General features: G+C 32.8%; 1 protein-coding gene and 1 pseudogene across 2 annotated transcripts; both read left to right on the forward strand.

Moving 5' to 3' along the window:
• The first annotated feature begins 1,272 nt into the window (after positions 1-1,272).
• On the forward strand, positions 1,273-20,331 carry LOC114747593 (boron transporter 4-like). Of its 2 annotated transcripts, XM_028935944.1 has the most exons (13): positions 1,273-1,371; positions 1,492-1,574; positions 16,615-16,807; positions 16,947-17,085; positions 17,182-17,347; positions 18,132-18,298; positions 18,377-18,550; positions 18,648-18,743; positions 18,826-18,942; positions 19,025-19,329; positions 19,433-19,715; positions 19,995-20,135; positions 20,254-20,331. In XM_028935944.1, exons 3-13 carry the CDS (start codon positions 16,731-16,733, stop codon positions 20,290-20,292), a joined length of 1,704 nt encoding a protein of 567 aa, XP_028791777.1. In that variant the 5' UTR covers positions 1,273-1,371; positions 1,492-1,574; positions 16,615-16,730; the 3' UTR covers positions 20,293-20,331. The 2 variants fall into 2 exon arrangements, with proteins under 2 accessions (XP_028791777.1, XP_028791776.1); XM_028935943.1 differs by lacking the exons at positions 1,273-1,371; positions 1,492-1,574 and adding an exon at positions 16,237-16,310.
• LOC114747594 (boron transporter 4-like) lies at positions 2,140-6,403 on the forward strand (annotated as a pseudogene).
• Positions 20,332-21,041: the final 710 nt, after the last annotated feature.

A 21,041-nucleotide genomic window follows, 5' to 3' on the forward strand; every position in this document is an offset into this window, starting at 1 on the left:
TACATATATATTGATCTTTTTTAAACTATATTTGATTCATCTAAGTCATGTATTTCATTTCGTTAAATTTTTTTGGTTAGAAACTAAGATATCTCTCAGCCGAAACAGAACAAGTAGAATCCTCCCAAGATCGTCTTTTTTAACAAGTAGGATTCAAACTTGTGTCTTTTTACCCGAAACAAATCAAATATGCTAGAGTCAGTAAGTAATATGGGTTGTGACTTGCAGACGAGCCTGCCAACCTCCCGTAAAGAGGCGGGTTAAGGTTGGCTTTTTTCCAGCCCAACAAAATACAGGTTAAGACAATCCATACCATCTAACCTGCAGGATAGCCCGCATAACCTGCCATATATATATTTTATATTTTATATTTCCTCCTCTTCAGCTACTTTACCAGCTACGCCCACTCGTGGAGAGCACCTGGGTTCTTCGTTAAATTTTTGAGACAGACCAATTCAATAATCAAACATCAATATGGTCCTAAATTTGATTCCACACGAGGAGACTTGTAAATCAGAAGTTTCTAGTACGGAGAAAATTTGGTTTGCAATTACGTTAGTGTGAAGAAAAAACAAAAAACAATTATTAGTTTTGTAATTTTCTCCCCGCTCTCTATGCAAACTGATGCGGCCACACATGCAAGTCCCACAGAAAACTGATATGATCTCTCCCCCTCTCTCTGATGATATATACATATATAACATAGGAGGAATCAATATTTTTTTTTATTTTCCTCTCTGAACAAGTAAGCATCAATCACGATGCTTTTCAGTACGTTATCATGTTCGCTAAGAGGCATCATTTGACCAGAAAATAAAAAAAATGGTTGCGTATATAACTTAAATTGTGATGATTATTATATATTTTACAAGTTGAATATAATGTACTTATCTGGTAACCAAACCATATAATTTAATTGGTGAGATATATAATATTCAATTACAATGTCAAGTAGTCAATCAATTTGATCGGTGCAAAATCTGGGATAGATGCTTATGTATAATTTTCATCGTACAATTTTAATTCCATATATAATGGTAACTCCTGAAGCGCATTATATATGTATAAGGCACTTCTATTTCTCAGGTATGAACTTGTATCGTTTCGCTCTGCTACTTGAGTTATATATTTCCTTCCCATCATTTAATAATTCATCTGCTCTCTATTGTGAGATTATATATATATATATTATATATATATAAAGGTTCAAATCTTATTGTAGAGCCCGATTTGATTTGAGTCATTAAAAACTCTTATTGATCTGTTAATGGAGAGCTTGAAGACACCTTTGAAGGGCGTAGTTAATGATGTTCGAGGAAGAGCAAAGTGTTACAAGGATGATTGGATTTCTGGTCTACGTTCAGGAATCGGGTATTTTAAGAATTTCTTACTTCATATTTCAAAGGGCGCACACACACAGATATATGATGCCTCTTGGTTCAAATTTCTTACTTATCTCTCTCCCTCCCTCTCTCTCTATGATGATAATAGGATATTGGCTCCAACTGCCTTTATCTTCTTTGCTTCTGCTCTTCCCGTTATAGCCTTTGGAGAACAGCTTGATAGAGACACAGGTTCTTCCTCGACCAATCTGCATAATATAAGACAAAAACTATTTCTTGGACTCAAAATGTTGTGCTATTTAATCTTCTTGTTTTAAAATTTCATAGATTGTGTGTCCATGTAATAGTATTAAAATCGAACTTGAATAGAGTGGTGGTCAGCTAGTGAACCGTTTAAATCGGTCTCCTCAATCTGATAATTAAGAGTTTTGGAATGCTCAACTAAGTCGGATTTATATTTTTTCCCCCCCTCTCTCCCTTATTGAGCCTAAAACGATACCATTTTGAGCTTTTCTCAAATATGTGCTTTAATAATTCTGTTTTGTTACATTATGTGTGAATTGATATCTTTTTATTGAAATATTACTATTGAGGGTTATATATGAACGTTTTTGTGTATTTTAATTTAGTTATATTATTTTAATCTTGATGAATCCCGTTTTCAATATCTAGATGTATATTATTTATATTGTGCTTTGTAGTTTCCATCACTATGCCTTAGAGTATTTATTATATATATATACTGGACATGTCTTTGATTAATTTGTGAGATATGGTGGTGATTGTCTGAAGATGGGATGTTGAGCCCAGTAGAAACATTGGCCTCAACTGCAATATGTGGAATCATACACTCAATTATTGGAGGCCAACCTTTGCTCATAGTAGGGATTGCAGAACCCACCATCATCATGTATGCTTGTACAATTTCGCCAAAGATAGGAATGACTTGGGAAGGCAACTCTTTTTGCCTTGGGCTGGATGGTAAGCGCTAGCACCACCAACATAATTCATTTTCATGGTTAAAAATTCAATTTTTTTAATAATAAAATGATGAGGATAATAATTATTTTGTTGAGATCGATCTATGTTTGTAAATTAATGACCCAAGAAGTTGAAGCCTCCAGGGTGTGTTTTCATGCCTTTTTGTGTGTTTTTTTTTTTAAATTCTTTATATTTCTTTATTGTTGAATAAACATCATTATTGTGATGATGGCAAAATACTAGGCTAATATTGTTTGCTAGGAAAATACCAAAAGTTTATATGGGTATTATTAATTGCTAGTGTTTTTCCATTCCTTTATATATTCTCCTCCTTTTCATCGAAACATGAGGACAGAATTTTATTTTTCTCTTCTCTCATTTACTCTTCTCACCCAAGCAAAACATGAGAAACTTTCTTGAAGGTGCATAACTGTCAAAAACGGTTAACTGTTGAGCGTTCCTTACTTATTTTAAGTCGAACATACAGTCGATTGTAGAGCTTGTAGCAGTCAATTATTTGTCCATGTCAATGCAACTTTTTTCATATATAACTTTTAAATGGCTATTCTCTGAGGAGTTGAATCAAGATTGCCTTTGCGACCCCACACACACACACATATGATCGGTGGGTCTCTTTAATTGAGATTTATGAACTTCTCATCAGGACCTGCCTTTGGGCGGCTTTGATGTTGATACTTTTAGCAATATTCAATGCCGGCGCTATTGTTAATAAATTCACCAGAATTGCTGACGAGCTTTTTGGCATGTTGATCACAGTCTTGTTCATTCAAGAGGCCATTAAGGTAAATCTAATTTGATGCATATATGTACAGAAAATTCGGCATACATGGGAGATCACTATAGTGAGTTCGAAAGTTTGAACTTGATTCTTCTAATAAAACGCAGGGAATGGTGAGTGAGTTTAAAGTTCCTGAACATGATGAAGACCCAGAATTGGAGAAGAACAAGTTCCATTGGCTTTATGCAAATGGGTTATTGGGAATTATATTCACTTTTGGCCTCCTCTTTTCTTCTCTCAAGATCAAAAAAGCTAGATCTTCGTTATACGGCACAGGTGATATATTCCATACCATATAGTATAACATCAGATAGCAGATAAATAAGCCCGTTGGCTATAACAAAACTAGCCACGGATGAGCATGTCAATTAGATGTAGGAGTTAATAAATTGAGGAGTTTGTTTTTGTTTTATTTACAAGACTTCCATCCACTTTATCTCCCATATTTCTTATTTATTTTTCAAACTACCCCTATATATAGTTACGTGTTCTTGTATAAGCTATGCTCATAATATTTCACTAAATAATGACTTGATCGAGCCATTAAAGCCTTGGATGAGCTTGGAAGCTCACATAGTGAACTTAATTTGTACAGGCAAGTTAAGAAGCTTCTTTGCAGACTACGGGGTGCCCTTAATGGTGATACTCTGGGCAGCACTGTCCTATGCAGTACCAAGAAAACTTCCCTCTGGAGTTCCTAGAAGGCTTGTTTCTCCCCTTGCTTGGGAGTCTGCTTCTGTACAGCATTGGAGTGTTATCAATGTATTCTATATATGTTTCCCCTAAACAAAATTAAGTTGCATATATACATGCAATATAATGTTTTCAGTAATAAACATAATTTGATTTAATATTTGGCGCAGGACATGGCGAAGGTCCCACCTGCATATATTTTTGGTGCCATAATTCCTGCATTGATGATCGCAGGTCTTTACTTCTTCGATCATAGCGTTGCTTCTCAATTGGCACAACAGAGGGAATTCAATCTGAAGAAGCCTTCGGCCTATCATTATGATGTGATGTTGCTGGGATTCATGGTAGTATATATGCCACTTTGTTTCTCTCTCTAATTAATATACAAGAGTCGTGTTTTGATTGTGAAACTATCTTGTCACTGATCCCATGAAGAAATTTTTAGACTTTGCTTTGTGGGTTGGTTGGTTTGCCGCCTTCCAATGGAGTTCTTCCTCAATCCCCCATGCACACCAAAAGCCTGGCTGTTCTCAAGAAACAGGTGCGTTGATGAGATCTCAATCCTGCTCTCTATCAACAGTAGTATAAAAACCTGAAAATAGAAAATATGATAAGCTAGAACCCCATAAAAATGGTGGGGTTTAATTCTCCCGATTGGCCAGTATCGTGTAAATGGACAGAATTACCTCCTAGATTCCTATCATTTGGACTATATATATTGGCTTTTATTTTGAATGGGTAAATCTGGAGTTATAGGTGATTCGAAGGAAGATGGTGGAAAGTGCCAAAGAAAGCATAAAGCACAATGCAAGCAATTCTGAGATCTATGGAAACATGCAAGCAGTGTTTGTAGAAATGGACAAAAGCCCAATTGTAAGTTATTATCATCACCATCATCATCGCCAGATCCCATTAAATTATAAGTCAGTCGCATCCCTTTCTTGATGCTGAGTAAGAAGATTATTTTTTCTGTCTTTCAGAGTTCAGCTGTGAAAGAACTAGAGAACCTAAAAGAAGCAGTCCTGAAAGGAGAAGAGAAAAATGATCCATTTGACCCTGAGAAACACATCGATGAACATCTTCCCATCAGAGTGAACGAGCAAAGAGTGAGCAATCTGTTGCAAGCAATACTTGTAGGAGGATCTGTGTTTGCCATGCCTGTGATCAAGAAGATACCCACTTCAGTTCTTTGGGGGGTACTTTGCTTACATGGCTATTGATAGTCTTCCTGGAAATCAGTTCTGGGAAAGAATAGTATTTATCTTTGCAGCCCCTAACAGACGCTACAGGTAAGTCCAAAATTTAACTGATGAAACTATAATGAATCAGTTCTAATTTACATCATTATTGATGATAATCGTTGTCGGACTGATCATTTTGTGTTGTTGAAATGATGATATATAGAGTGTTGAAAGGGGACCATGCTTCCTTTTTAGAGACAGTACCAGTCAGAGCCATAATACACTTCACTCTGTTCCAATTTGTCTATCTGCTGGTTTGTTTTGGAGTGACTTGGATTCCCATAGCAGGAATCTTGTTTCCTTTGCCCTTCTTCTTGATGATCCCAATAAGACAGTTTATACTGCCAAAACTGTTCAATTCTCGCCATTTGAAGGAACTCGATTCCGCTGAATATGAAGAAATTGTTGGCACACCAGGCCTTTCCTTCCGTCATCCCTCTTCCCGGGTAACTAACTCCACTCATGATTTCGTATGCTTCTCTAGTCTTTTCCCTTATTCATCAATTGCACTGTTTATCTGGATTATTTTTAATAATTTTCTCTTAATATGCTGAGCATGCATTTCATCAACTTATAAAATCACATTAAATTTTGCCATATGAGACTAGTTCAAGTTCAAGTGATAAAAGTAAGGTGAAGTCTAATTAGGCTGATATTAAAAACTCAAACTTTCCCACTATAAAATTATTAGTAACAATTACAAAAAAAACCGCTATGATTTATTAAATAGACCTTGTTTGTCAATTTTTTTTTGGTGAATTGAGAAGTATATTTTCTTATATAAATTTAAAAATTGTGATTTTCTTTTGTGGGCGGTTGTTATGATGAAGGAAATGGAATTTGCAAGCAATGGATCAAGGGAAATGGGTGATGATGAGATATTAGACGAGGCCACCACTGGTAGAGGAGAGTTAAAGCACAAAACTGTGAGCTTCAGATTAGAGGAAAGACGACATGCACATGCACAGGTATATATTACACACAATTTTAATATCCACAAAACTTTGGTCAAATTCCTTACAACTATTACATCTCTTGTTTCAATTGAATTCTGTCACTATGTGTGTATGCAATAATTTTTATAAACACACACACACATTCTCATAAGCATTAATTTAATCCCAAGCTGATGCAGAAAAATAAGACAAGTGATAAAATCTGATTGGAACAATGGATGTAATGGTTCTAAGAAACTTGACTACCTAGGTTTTTTCCTTTTAATATTTATTTTCCTTAATTAATTTCTCATGAAAAAATTATAAATGACCTGTGTAATTATTTTCATTTTGTTTGCAAAGGCGTTGCAAGTGTACCCTGATGAAATTGGAAGGGAAACAGATTCGTAGATTTGTAAAGAAAAGTTATGAAGATGTTATATATAATGATGGTGACAACTTTGCTTTCTTCTTCAGAAAATGAACAGAAAGGACAGTGATGGAAGGACACTGCATTGTACAAATAAATTTGATTTGATGCGCGGCTTATGATTTGTGAAAATTTGTGTGCGAGCGTGGAACATGCATCTCCCTGCTTAAGTTTTGTGTTTTGCATTAATTTTGTATCGCACTAAAATATTGTGTTCGATGTTAAAATAGATGAGCGGCTTGTGTTCATTTTCTCACACACACACACAAACTAAACTAAACGGAAATCATTTTAAAATAAAATATTGTTTTCTAATGTGAAGGTAATGTATTTTAGTTTTAAATTTTATATACTATTTAAACACAAACAAATACTACCTCTAATCTTTAATATAAAGTTAGTTAACTAATTTGAGTATATTAAATAAATTAAGTATTTATAATAAATATATGTTATCTTATTTTAAATATCCTTACTCATCATGTGTATGATGAAACATTTAATATGTGCAATTATTACAAGAACTATATATCTTAGAAAAAATGAATAAATATGAAAGATAAAGTAGGTCAGGATCTTACAGTTACAACCAAATTGAATATCAAACTAACTCTTATATTAAGAATGAAAGGTAGTATATCAACATCAGGCTCAAATTTGTGACCTCATATAATATTTTGTTGATATTATGCCTAATGTATGTGTGTAATAGTCCTTCAGTCCTTAATGTATAACCTAATTAAAAAATAATTATTAGTTCTATGTGTAAGACCTATCTCACATGTTTATTAATTTTTTTCTAAATTAATCCTATTGATATTTTCTAACAATAATCAAGTAAAAGATGTAGGGAGGAAATTAACAAATGCTTAGAGTGTATTAGAAAAAACATATCATATTAACTAATTTAATTAATATTTCTAATCTACTTAAATTAGTTAATTAGATTTTACATTAAAGATCGAAGAAGTATTTATGTATGATTGCATTAGGCATTCTCGAAGGTTTTGCTCAAAGTTATTAAAAGGAACAAGGAGATGTGTATATGTGTATACATAGTCCTCCAGTTCTTAATATATATAAGATTTAATTAACTAATTTAAGTAGATTAATGATGTTAGTTAAGTTAGTTAATATGATAATTTTTTTAAAACATCCTAAATATCTTTCTTAATCCTGCTCCTACTTAATTATTATTGGGGAATATTAATAGGATTAATTTGCAAAAAATTGGTAAACATCTGAAATAGATCTTACATGTAGGACCAATATCAATTTTCTAATTAGATCTTATATTAAGGACTGGTGGAGTATTAAGTATTTAGGAAACCAAAAGTCCCTTCTAGAAAATTTTTAAAAGTGAAAAGTCGTTTGAGTTTTTTTTTTTTTTTTACCTTAGAAAGTCCATGTATGACGTTTCTAAAAGTTGAATCGGGTATTCGTTATTTTGTGCCATAAAATTTGAGAAAATTTCACTGTAGGACCGCAGAAGACAATTAATATCAAAGAGCCCCAAAACTTTCTGAAACCTCACTGCAGAACCAAGGGACCAATCTGATATTATTTTTAGAATGAAATTACAATAATACCCCTCCCTTTTTATTTTATTAAAAAATAAATATTTACCGGAGTTACTGTTCCGGCCACCGGAGGTCGGAGGTCCGGCCACCGGCGCTCAGGTGGCCGCCGTCGGGGTCCGGTCACCGGTGGCCGGAACAGTAACTCCGGCGGCAACTCCGGTGGCTGGAGTTTTTTTTTGTTTAAAACAAAGTGGCCAAGGGAGGGTTTGAACCCAGGACCCCTTGGCACACCAAAAGACTTGTAACCACCAAGCCAAGCAAACCCATTCAATCATAAAATGCAAATAAAACTATATATAACAAAATAAACGCAACAGTCCAAATATAAGTAAACAAGTGAAATTAGACGATTTACAAGTGGAATTCAGAAATTTGCAACAAAAATTAGGCAATTTACAAATAACATAATAGAAGTCATAACCCAAAATGCAAGTATTTAAGTGCAAATGAGCAAGTAAAATTTGAAGATTTAGAATAAAAGTTTATGGATTTACAACCCAAATTTGACAAACACAAGAGAATTCACAGCCCAAAATGTAAGTGTTTGAGTGTAAGTGAACAAGTGAATTAGACAATTTACAAGTGTAATTCAGCAATTTACAACAAAAATTAGACAATTTACAAATAACATAATAGAAGTCATAACCCCAAATGCAAGTGTTTAAGTGCAAATGAGCAAGTGAAATTTGAAGATTTACAATAAAATTTTATGGATTTACAACGCAAATTTGGCAAACACAAGAGAATTCACAACCCAAAGTGTAAGTGTTTGAGTGTAAGTGAACAAGTGAAATTAGACGATTTACAAGTATAATTCAGCAATTTACAATAAAAATTAGGCAATTTACAAATAAAATAATAGAAGTCATAACCCCAAATACAAGTGTTTAAGTGCAAATGAGCAAGTGAAATTTGAAGATTTACAATAAAATTTTATGGATTTACAACCCAAATTTGACAAACACAAGAGAATTCACAGCCCAAAATGTAAGTGTTTGAGTGTAAGTGAACAAGTGAAATTAGACAATTTACAAGTGTAATTCAGCAATTACAACAAAAATTAGACAATTTACAAATAACATAATAGAAGTCATAACCCCAAATGCAAGTGTTTAAGTGCAAATGAGCAAGTGAAATTTGAAGATTTACAATAAAATTTTATGGATTTACAACGCAAATTTGGCAAACACAAGAGAATTCACAACCCAAAATGTAAGTGTTTGAGTGTAAGTGAACAAGTGAAATTAGACGATTTATAAGTATAATTCAGCAATTTACAATAAAAATTAGGCAATTTACAAATAAAATAATAGAAGTCATAACCCAAATACAAGTGTTTAAGTGCAAATGAGCAAGTGAAATTTGAAGATTTACAATAAAATTTTATGGATTTACAACCCAAATTTGACAAACACAAGAGAATTCACAGCCCAAAATGTAAGTGTTTGAGTGTAAGTGAACAAGTGAAATTAGACAATTTACAAGTGTAATTCAGCAATTTACAACAAAAATTAGACAATTTACAAATAACATAATAGAAGTCATAACCCAAATGCAAGTGTTTAAGTGCAAATGAGCAAGTGAAATTGTCGAATTTCACTTGCAAATCTATAAACTTTTGTTGTAAATCTTCAAATTTTATTTGCTCATTTACACTTAAACACTTGTATTTGGGATTGTGAGTTCCATTATGTTATTTGTAAATTGCCTAATTTTTGTTGTAAATTGCTGAATTTCACTTGTAAATCGTCTAATTGCACCTGTTCACTTACACTCAAACACTTACATTTTGGGTTGTGAATTCTCTTATGTTTATCAAATTTGGGTTGTAAATCTATAAACTTTTATTGTAAATCTTCAAATTTTACTTGCTCATTTACACTTAAATACTTGTATTTTGGGTTTGACTTCTATTATGTTATTTGTAAATTGCCTAATTTTTGTTGCAAATTTCTGAATTCCACTTGTAAATCGTCTAATTTCACTTGTTCACTTACATTTGGACTGTTGCATTTATTTTGTTATATATAGTTTTTTTGCATTTTATGATTGAATGGGTTGCTTGGCTTGGTGGTTACAAGTCTTTTGGTGTGTGCCAAGGGGTCCTGGGTTCAAACCCTCCCTTGGCCACTTTGTTTTAAACAAAAAAAACTCCTGCCACCGGAGGTGCCGCCGGAGTTATTGTTCCGGCCACCGATGACCGGACCCCGACGGCCGCCACCTGAGCGCCGGTGGCCGGACCTCCGACCTCCGGTGGCCGGAACAGTAACTCCGGTAAATATTTATTTTTTAATAAAATAAAAAGGGAGGGGTATTATTGTAATCTCACTCTAAAATGAGAGGCAGTGGCGTCATTTCATTTGTGGAATTAATATCAGATTGGTCCCTTAGTCCTACAGTGAGGTTTCAAAAAGTTTGGGGGTTCTTTGATATAATTGTCTTCTGCGGTCTTACAGTGAAATTTTCCCATAAAATTATCCATTATGCATTAATAGGTTGTGTCGTGGTTTATTAAATTAACATGAACAGACAAATTATAAGGTAAACTTGAAGTATTTAGTCAGATGTATCCAGCATTTTAAAATATTTTGTAGTGCATTCTTATTTTGAAATGTTTTTTCAGGTGCATTCAACACTTTAAAATATTTTGTGATATAATTTTACTCTTAAAGTATTAATTTTTTCAGAAGTAGTTATGCTTTTAAAAATTATTTCATAAACAATTTATTTCATCATTAACTCCTCAAAAGTCTGTTAAATAAATGTATATTAAGTATCATAAAATATTTTTTAGGGTGCTGGACGCACCTAAAAAAATACTCCTCCGATTCTTAATATAAGACTCATTTAACTAATTTGGTTAGATTAAAGAAGTTAGGTAAGTTAGTTAATTATAAGAAAAGTGACACATTTTTCCTAAAATACTATAATCATCTTTCTTAATATCCCCTCTTCCTCTTTTATTTGATTATGGTTGAAGGAGTACCTATAGAGGTAATTTAGAAAAAATTAATAAATATGAATCTTATATTTAGAACCAAAATTAACTCAACAATTGGATCCTATATTAAAGACCAGAAAAGTATTTAAGAGTACTAGATGCATTACAAAATACTTCAAAACACTAGACATACCTTATAAAGTACTTCAAAGTGCTGAATGAACTATAAAATATTTTAAAATGCTATACATCTAACATAATATTGCAGGTGGTGAATGCACTTCAACCGTAAATTATATGCCAACAAAAATTACAGGGTATTTCTGTAACACACAAACGCGCGCGCACATATAAGTATATAGTGCAGACTGTTGACGTGGGGTTGGTGGAAGAGAGGGTGCACCAAATAGTGGGTCTGTTGTGTCATTATTAATTTATTAGATGGAGCATATCAATAAATAAATAAATAAAGTTAAAATGTCAATGCCGTTTAGTGTAGCCGACAAGAGACGCTCCCCGCGGATCTTGAAATATAGCATGCGATGTGCCGTGGAATCCGATTTTTTTAGTAATTTTAAAAATTAATTATAAATATTGACATTCACCCATCAAATGGGATGATTGAATCCTCGTCCTCCTCGAATCCCCCCGTTTCACTTGTTTGACCTCAACTCCTTTTAAATAAGAATATTACCTTTTTTATTTCTTGTGATATACTCGTATAAGATTTACAACTCTGCAAGAGCATAACATCCAAAACATTGCACTATAATACTATTTCGGATTCTAATGATAATATCTGGTTTATATATTATAAATAAAATCTTATAATTAAGACTGGAGGTAATATTATGCATTATATACTAATAGGTTGTGTTATAGATTTATTAAATTAACATGAACACATAAATTATAGGATAAAGATGTGTCCAACACCTCAAAGTATTTAATCAGGTGCGTCCAGCGTCCTAAAATATTTTGTAATGCATTCATCACTCTAAAGTATTTTTTCAGGTGCATCCAGTATCCTCTTAAAGTATTAATTTTTTTCCAAAGCAATTGTGCTTATAAAGTATGATTTCATAAACAGTTTTAATCTCATCATTAACTTCTCAAAATGTGCATTGAATGAATTTATATTAAGTATGATAAACTATTTTTTCAGTATTTTTTAGAATGCTAAATACATATGAAAAAATACTTTAAGGTACTAGACACATCACAAAATACTTCAGAATGTTGAACGTATTTGAAAAAATATTTTATAATACTAAGGGAATAATAAAATACTTTAAAATATTGGACGCGTCTGGTAAAATATTTCATGAGAACACACTTCAACCCTAAATAGTACTTTTCCAGTCCTTAATATAAAACCCAATTGTTGAGTTAGTTTTGATCCTAAATATAAGACTCATTTCTCATATTTATAAATTTTTTCTAAACTACTCCTATAAATACTCTCTCAACCATAATCAAGAAAAAGAGGGAGGTGGGGTATTAAGAAAGATGATTATGATGTTTTTAAAAAAATGTGTTACATTTCTTATAATTAACTAATTTATCTAAATTCTTTAATCTAATCAAATTAGTTAAATGGGTCTTATACTACCTCCGGTCCTAATTATAAGACCCAGTTGACTTATTTGACGAGATTAAGGAAGTAAGTTAAATTAGTTATTTGTAATAAATAAGTGTTGTCATTCTTAAAATATCCTTGCTGATTAAGTGTATTGGCTAGAACTATTATTATTAGAAAGACTATCTTGAAAAAAATGCATAAATATGAGAGATAAAATGGATTGGGGTCTTATAATTAGGACCAAATAAAAAATCAAACGAGATTTTATATTAAAGACCGGAGGTAGTATTAAAGATCGGAAGAATAAATAATACGCCAACAAAAATTACAGGGTATTTCTATGTTTCACACACGCGCGCATAAAGACTGTTTGCGTGGGGTTGGTGGAAGAGGCGGTGCACCTAATAATGGGTCTGTTGTGTCATTATTAATTTATTAGAATGTCAATGCCGTTTAGTGTAGCCGACAAGAGACGCTACCTGCGGATCTTGAAACATAGCATGAGATGTGCCGTGGAATCCGGTTTTTCAGTGATTCAAGAAATTAATTTTAAATATTCTTATTCACCCATCAAGTGGGATGATTGAATCCTCGTCCTCCTCGAATCCCCCCATTTCACTTGTTTGACCCAACTCCTATTAAATAAGAATATTACCTTTTTTTATTTGGTGATATAAGATTTACATCTCTGTAAGAGCATAACATCCAAAATATATAAGGGAAAGCACATCAACATGAAAATAAATAATTACATCAGTAAGCCAAATGTGGCACTGTTTAATGTATCCCACTTTTAACCAGAATATACATAATATATATTTCTTAGCATATGATGCATCCAATTGGAATTTCCCTTTGTTAATTTTAATTACAGAGAGTGAATGAAATTAACTACGAGTATTATTTTGGACACAATTATATATGAGTATATATTTAGAAAGTTAATCTTTTAGTACTGTAATTCAATTCATAAAACAGTAGTCCCAAAGTTTCATGAAATATATAATTTGATAGGGACTGAGTTACATCATTTAAAGTTTTGCAACTAAGTTAAAATTATAATAAGAATCAAAAGATTATTTTTTTTCCATATATATATATACACGTATGACAAATAAAGAAATCGAACTAGTCATATACAACTATAAAAATACATTTGAGACAAATTTAATTCAAAAATATACTTAGAAAATTGTCTGTTTTTTAAATGATAATTTTTCTTGACAGATATTATTATTAAGTAATTTATCCTTGGAATATCACGGGCACAACGAATCCATGCATAAAATAATATGCTGATAAATATTGTGGCCCCGAATTAATTTGAGTCCACATGTTCATAGAGCTTCCAAAACAGAAGTTTCGAGGAACCATAGGAAGCAAATTTGGTTTGCGATTCCTTAGTAATAACATAGGAAACAAACTCAAAATTATGACCCCATTTGTCATCTTCTGCTTCTCTCCATGTAAACAAATTTGGATCTACTCCATACTCTCTATCGATAATTCTCTTTCATACACAATCTCATCCAATTATTTGATTTGATGGCCAGAGATTTTTTATTGATTATTGCTATACTCAAATCCTTTTAAAAAATAAGATCATAATATTTCTTTATTATTGTAATTAAATGAATAACAAAGGCAATTTAATTTCAGAATTACCAATCTTACACTGTTACACTAAATAAACAGCCAAATAAACGGATTAGATTGTGTATGAAGAAACTGATAATATTATAGTCTAATAGCATGAAAGCTTTTTTATACCTAAAAAAATCATGAATTCAATGCTACTTATAATTTTAAGAAGAAAAGTATGGGGATGGCTAAAATCCCGTACAAACACATGCATGCTATTGATTGGAAGCAGATCCTCCATCTTTAGATAAAAAAATGAATAATTCAGATTTAATATTTTTAAAACTAAAACTGTATTATTATATCATTTTATAAATGAGTTTTTTTAAATTTTTTTCTGTACCGAAACTTTGCATATAAAATTTTAACAGTTTAATTCTATATTCTTTATATTTATAATAATGTTATAAAATATTTAACTTAAATAATCTATTTTTAAAAAAATTTAAAAGTAGGTATGAGATTAGGAGAAGAAAATGAGAAAGAGGGGGAAAAAAGCAGATAACCCAATCGATCAGCCTATCACTTCTGACAACAACTGAACCGTCACCTCTTCCCCAAAAATTTAATTTATATATGCACAGACACACATGTATATTTTTCAAAACATATAGATGTAAGCAAATCTTTTAATTTATTTGATTTTATAGACGTGTAGCACAGCTTTGCTAATCAGCAACCTACATCATTTGGACTTATACAGAATACGTTTTTTTGTATAACTTAAACTCTTGTGACGTATCATTTCACAAAATGGGTGGTTTATCTTATCTCTCACTCTACCTAACCCCATAATTTAGTGAGATTTATTCAATTATAATTCAACTCTTGTGATGTTAGACACATATGATGATATCAGCATATACGTATAATTAATTTGGAGTTTAATTATGTATGATTTTTTTTTTATGTGTGGTTATCGCACTACCTAATCGTATAATTTAGTGAAGTATATTGCGTCAAAATGTCAACTCCATTTTTATTTGACGTACTTATATAAGTTGAGAAAATGTTTATTTTAAGCAGTTTGAAGTGTTACGATGTATTATTTAATGAAATTAGTGGTTAATTGGTTATCACAATACCTAATCTTGTAATATATGAATAAATATTTCAATTATAATAACAGCTCAATTAATTTATGTCTCCAACAGTCCAACTATAATATATTTACCCAGCGGATCACAACATAATTATAAATATAACCGTTGTATTATTTTACTCCTCTTATTATTTTTATCCATGAATATTTTTATTAGCCAACTATCAATTTATATCATTTGTTACATCTAAACGCTAGCCCATCCATTTTTTTTAGAGTATGGGATCTGAATCCAAATTTTATTTTAACAATAATAATATTTGAACGTTTTTACTTAATTAAAATGGGTGGAGATCCAATACATCTATATATGTTTGTATTCCATATAAAATGACCGATTGTATTGAGGCATGCATTGAGGTTCACCCACACAAGAAGACATTTCGTCTTAATATTTTTCTTTCTCTTTGGCCTGTTCCTCTTAACATTTTTCAATCGATCAACAGTTAAAATGATGTACTATTATCATTTTATATGTTTGATTCCCCGTGTAAATATAATGACCACATGAAGCATTGAAGTTGCTGCAGAAGAAACGACTCACTGCTTCTTCTTCCCATTTTCTCTCTCCTCCAATTGTTTAATTTCTTCCCCATATATTATTTAATAATTCATCATCTACGTACGTACTCTGGTCTCTTTTTGTGTGCCTACGTTATAGAAATTATAATCTTTAAGGGGCCCACCCTTTGAGTTATTAAACTTTCATTCTGTCGTTCTCTCTCAGCAACAACAATGGAGAACTTCAAGACGCCCTTCAAGGGTGTAGTTAGTGATATCCGAGGAAGAGGCAAGTATTACAAGGAAGATTGGATTTCTGGTATCTGTTCAGGAATCGGGTACTTTTCTTACTACATATATATATATATATTTATCGAACGATATATATACACAAGATGTCTCAGTTCAAACTTGTTCATAGTACAAATAATCTTCATTTATTTTGGTTCTGATGATAGGATATTGGCTCCGACCACCTATATTTTCTTTGCTTCTGCTCTTCCTGTTATAGCCTTTGGAGAACAGATCGATAGAGACACAGGTTCTTCCTCCTCGGCCGGCCTTGTGTGGGTGTGTGTGTGTGTGTGTTGCTTGTGTATACAAAAGATTAATTATATTCTAGCATGGAAGATCCAATAAAAGAAGTGAAGAAAAGCTGTAAAGAGTGGACAAAGAATTATGCATGTTGTGTTACATATGTAACTGTGTCGTTCTTTTATGGCCTTTTAAACTTTGAGGATGATATGCTTAATTATTAATTTATTCTGAGTTTTTGATTTTTTTGCATGTCTTAGATTTATAAAATGGAAATATCTTTGTAATATCCTTAATTTGTTTGTTTGAAGATGGAAGCTTGACTTCAGTAGAAGCACTGGCTTCAACTGCTATATGTGGAATCATACACTCAATTCTGGGAGGTCAGCCATTGTTAATACTGGGAGTTGCAGAACCCACTATCATCATGTACACTTACTTATACAAGTTTGCTAAAGATAGAGATGATTTGGGGCCACAACTCTTCTTGGCTTGGGCTGCATGGTAAGAATAATCATATCAATTTTCTAAAAGGATATGTATGGGTGATTTTTATCTCTCATTAACTAAGTTAGCCAGTTCGTCTTAGAATTTTTCGAAGTTTAATTAAAGTTCAAGGAGATTTGTGAACTACGATCTTCAGGGTTTGCGTTTGGACAGCTCTGATGTTGATTCTGCTAGCAATATTCAATGCGGGAGCCATTGTTAATAGATTCACCAGAATTGCCGGCGAACTTTTTGGCATGTTGATCACAGTCTTGTTCATTCAAGAGGCCATCAAGGTTAGTTTCATACATTCATAAATATTTATAGGCGGCATTAGATCTAAAAGTAGGTTTGAAGATTAATTGAAACTTGATCTTTCTAAAATAATCCAGGGAATGGTGAGCGAGTTTAAGATTCCTAAACACGAAGACCAAAGCTTAGAGAAGTACAAATTTCCTTGGCTTTATGCAAATGGAATATTGGGAATCATATTCACCTTCGGCCTTCTCTTTTCTTCTCTCAAGACCAGAAAAGCTAGATCATGGTTGTACGGCACAGGTTTGTTATTATTGTTACTGTGAAGTTGCAAACATTTTTATATTAAACTAACAAGATGTATCACTTCAAATTACTCCTGAACAAAGCAATTAGTTTTATGGTGTCAAATCCACGTGGTTGAAATTGTTGTAGTTTTGTGCGTCTGGAAAAGAAAAAAAACAAAGAAAGTCTCGCATTACTCAAACTACGGGAAGCCTTAGCTTGAGTGTGTAAGTCAAGAGGCAAGAATTATGACATTCTAACTGCTAATTTACCAGTAAGAGATGCCTAATCAATTGTCCAACTGCAGTAGGTGAAATAACATATATACACCTCTGGTACTTAATATAAGACCTAATTAACTAAATTGAGTAAATTAAGAATGTTAGTTAAATTAGTTAATATGATATATTTTTTCTATAACACTCTAATTATATTTTTTAATTTCCTTTTCCTTCCCTACTTGATTATTGTTGAGGAAATATCAATAGGATTAATTTAGAAAAAAATTGATAAACATATGATGTGGGTCTTATATATAGAATCAATATCAATTTTCTAATTAAGTCATACATTAAAGACTAAAGACTAGAGAAGTAATAAGAAGAGAAAATATATGCTATATCTCAAAGACTATGAAGTATGCTCACTCATCTTATTTGACTATTTCATTTATTGCCACAATGCCTATGACGTGTCTTTTATATGTGCCGTCAAGGAATAAGTATAATAAATTGCATCACTGATTAAGACCTTAATTGATGACCTATATCTGAAGCTAACATGGTCTGCGTAATTTGTACAGGAAAGTTAAGAAGTTTCTTGGCAGACTATGGGGTTCCTTTAATGGTGGTAGTGTGGACAGCTTTGTCTTTCACAGTACCAAGCAAACTTCCCTCTGGAGTCCCTAGAAGGCTCTTTGCCCCTCTTGCTTGGGAATCTTCTTCTTTACACCATTGGACAGTAATCAAAGTAACATATATATATTGCCCTTAAAAGAAAAGATGATATTTTAAATGTATATTGATATAATATTCAATTAATATGCAGGACATGGGGAAGGTTCCACCTGCATATATTTTTGGTGCTATTATCCCTGCATTGATGATTGCGGGTCTTTACTTCTTCGATCATAGCGTTGCTTCTCAAATGGCACAACAGAAGGAATTCAATCTCAAGAAGCCTTCTGCTTATCATTATGACGTGTTGCTTCTAGGATTCATGGTATATATATCATTATATATCTCTCTCTTACATGAAAGATCACTTGTGTTTTGGTCATGAAGCTCTCCGATCATTGACCTCGTGAAGCAATTTTCAGACTTTGCTTTGTGGGTTGCTTGGTTTGCCACCTTCCAATGGAGTTCTTCCTCAATCGCCCATGCACACCAAAAGCCTTGCTGTTCTCAAGAAACAGGTGAATGAACGTTCAATTAACGTTAACGCTGATACTCTATATATATATATATAAAGCACTCTGGCTAAATATGGAGTTGCAGTTGATTCGAAGGAAGATGATGCAAAGTGTGAAAGAAAGCATGAGGCACAAAGCAAGCAGTTCTGAGATCTATGGAAACATGCAACAAGTGTTTGTAGAAATAGACAAAAGCCCAATTGTAAGTCACCTAGATAATTAACCAATAATCCCATTAAACCCATGCTAACTAGTAAAGAAGCTTTTGTATGTATATTTTGCAGAATACAGTGGTGAAAGAATTAGAGGACCTGAAAGATGCTGTGCTAAAAGAAGAAGAGAAAGAAACATTTGACCCTGCCAAACACATTGACAAACATCTGCCCATAAGAGTGAACGAGCAAAGGGTGAGCAATCTGGTGCAAGCATTGCTTGTAGGAGGATCTGTGTTTGCCATGCCTGTGATCAAGAAGATACCCACTTCAGTTCTGTGGGGTTATTTTGCTTACATGGCCATTGATAGTCTTCCGGGAAATCAGTTCTGGGAAAGAATAATATTTATCTTCATATCTCCCAATAGACGATACAGGTATATATAATTATGTAATGTCCAAGGTTTGAAACCAGAATTAACTAATCATATTATTATGAGTAACTAATAATGAGTTTGGTTTGTTCGAAATGATGTATAGGGTGTTTGAAGGGGACCATGCTTCGTTTGTAGAGACAGTACCAATGAGAGCAATAGTGTTCTTCACACTGTTCCAATTTGTATATTTGTTGGTTGTCTTTGGAGTGACATGGATTCCCATGGCAGGAATCTTGTTTCCTTTGCCTTTCTTTGTGTTGATCATAATAAGGCAGTATCTGCTACCCAAGCTGTTCAGCCCTAAGCATTTAAAGGAACTTGATGCTGCTGAATATGAAGAAATCGCTGCTACCCCAAGACTCTCCTTCCGTCTCTCTTCTTCCCAGGTATCGAACCTGTTTCTCTTACTGGTTTCCTCACAAGTGCTATAAGTTTAAGGTTTATCCGCCCAATAGGTTAGTTTTTGGGGATAGGTTCTCCTTTTGAAGTGCTTTCCTAGCCAACACGCCAGTGTATTGAAATGTGCTTTTCCTTTGGACTTAGGGTCATAACAGACTCTACTTTTAGACTTGTGGTTGTAATAACATAACATCTCCTCCATGTAATAAAATGTGAGGATCCAATGGGTATAAATCAATTAACCTGTATTATTTTTCCTGATTAAGGATGCGGATTCAGCAAGTAGGGGATCAAGGGAAATAGGTGATGGTGAGATATTAGACGAGGCCACAACTGGTAGAGGAGAGTTGAAGGTCGTCAAAACATTTAGCTTCAGATCAGAGGATCAGATACATGCATATCCACAGGTATTATATCACACAATTTTATAATTAATACATTTCTGTCACTTAATTTCTTACAAGAAAACTGACATCATACATATTGTTCTTTTACTTTTCTTTTACTTTTGTATGTGATGAGAAGGCGTTGCAAGTGTGCCCTGATGAAATCCAGAGCGAATAGGATTCCTAGATTAATGCAAAGATCTTTGGGGGAAAAATAAAGCTTGTGCACTTTTGTTAATAATGGTGACATGACTCAGCTATGGGTGGAAGGAACTCAGGTTCCGATGACTGTAAAATAGTCGAGTTTTGATGTTATATACAGTCAGTTTTGGGATGTCATGATAATTCAGACAAGAGGATGACTTGCTCATGTTTGGCTGCGGTTTTGATTGAGAAGTATTGTTCACACCTCGTAAACAATGCTGCTCTCTATGTAAATTTTATGTTTTATGTTAATGTTACGTAGGTTTGATGTATCTTTACCAAAACTACAAAGTTCGGTAAATTAAAGAAAAGGGGGATTAAGGTGCAAATATGACCATGAGACATTCCTCTATGAATATCTGATACCATCAAGTTTTCTTGGCTGCAATAGTACAAGTAAATGTTTCCAAATAGGAAAAAAATGCCATGTTCATTAAATGTAGTTAATGTCTATTACTTGATGATACCTGGATGCTAAATAAGTTCATCACACTAAAGTAACGAACGTTAGGTATAAGTAATAGATATGACATTTTTACTCTATTTGAAAAAACTTATGTGCACTATTACATTCAAAGAGACTTTATAATATCATATGTGTATGGAAAAATACTTTATGGGTAAATTTACTCTTTAACCCAACAAAATAAAAATAACTTAGTAGAAGGGCAAAGCAGAATCATTTTCTTTTGCACTCTTCTTTTTTTGCCCTCAAAGGAGATT

Source organism: Neltuma alba, unplaced genomic scaffold (genome assembly GCF_004799145.2).
Source record: "Neltuma alba isolate B1F8T4 unplaced genomic scaffold, ASM479914v2 tig00005379_pilon, whole genome shotgun sequence".
In the NCBI taxonomy this organism is placed as follows: Eukaryota; Viridiplantae; Streptophyta; class Magnoliopsida; order Fabales; family Fabaceae; genus Neltuma; species Neltuma alba.

Bases quoted from the DNA above. Each gene is read 5' to 3' on its own strand.
- LOC114747593 (XM_028935944.1), top strand. From the start codon at position 16,731: ATGTACACTTACTTATACAAGTTTGCTAAAGATAGAGATGATTTGGGG. The intron at 16,808-16,946 runs GTAAGAATAATC...TACGATCTTCAG, and splicing joins TTCTTGGCTTGGGCTGCATG to GGTTTGCGTTTGGACAGCTC. The intron at 18,943-19,024 runs GTAAGTCACCTA...TATATTTTGCAG, and splicing joins AAATAGACAAAAGCCCAATT to AATACAGTGGTGAAAGAATT.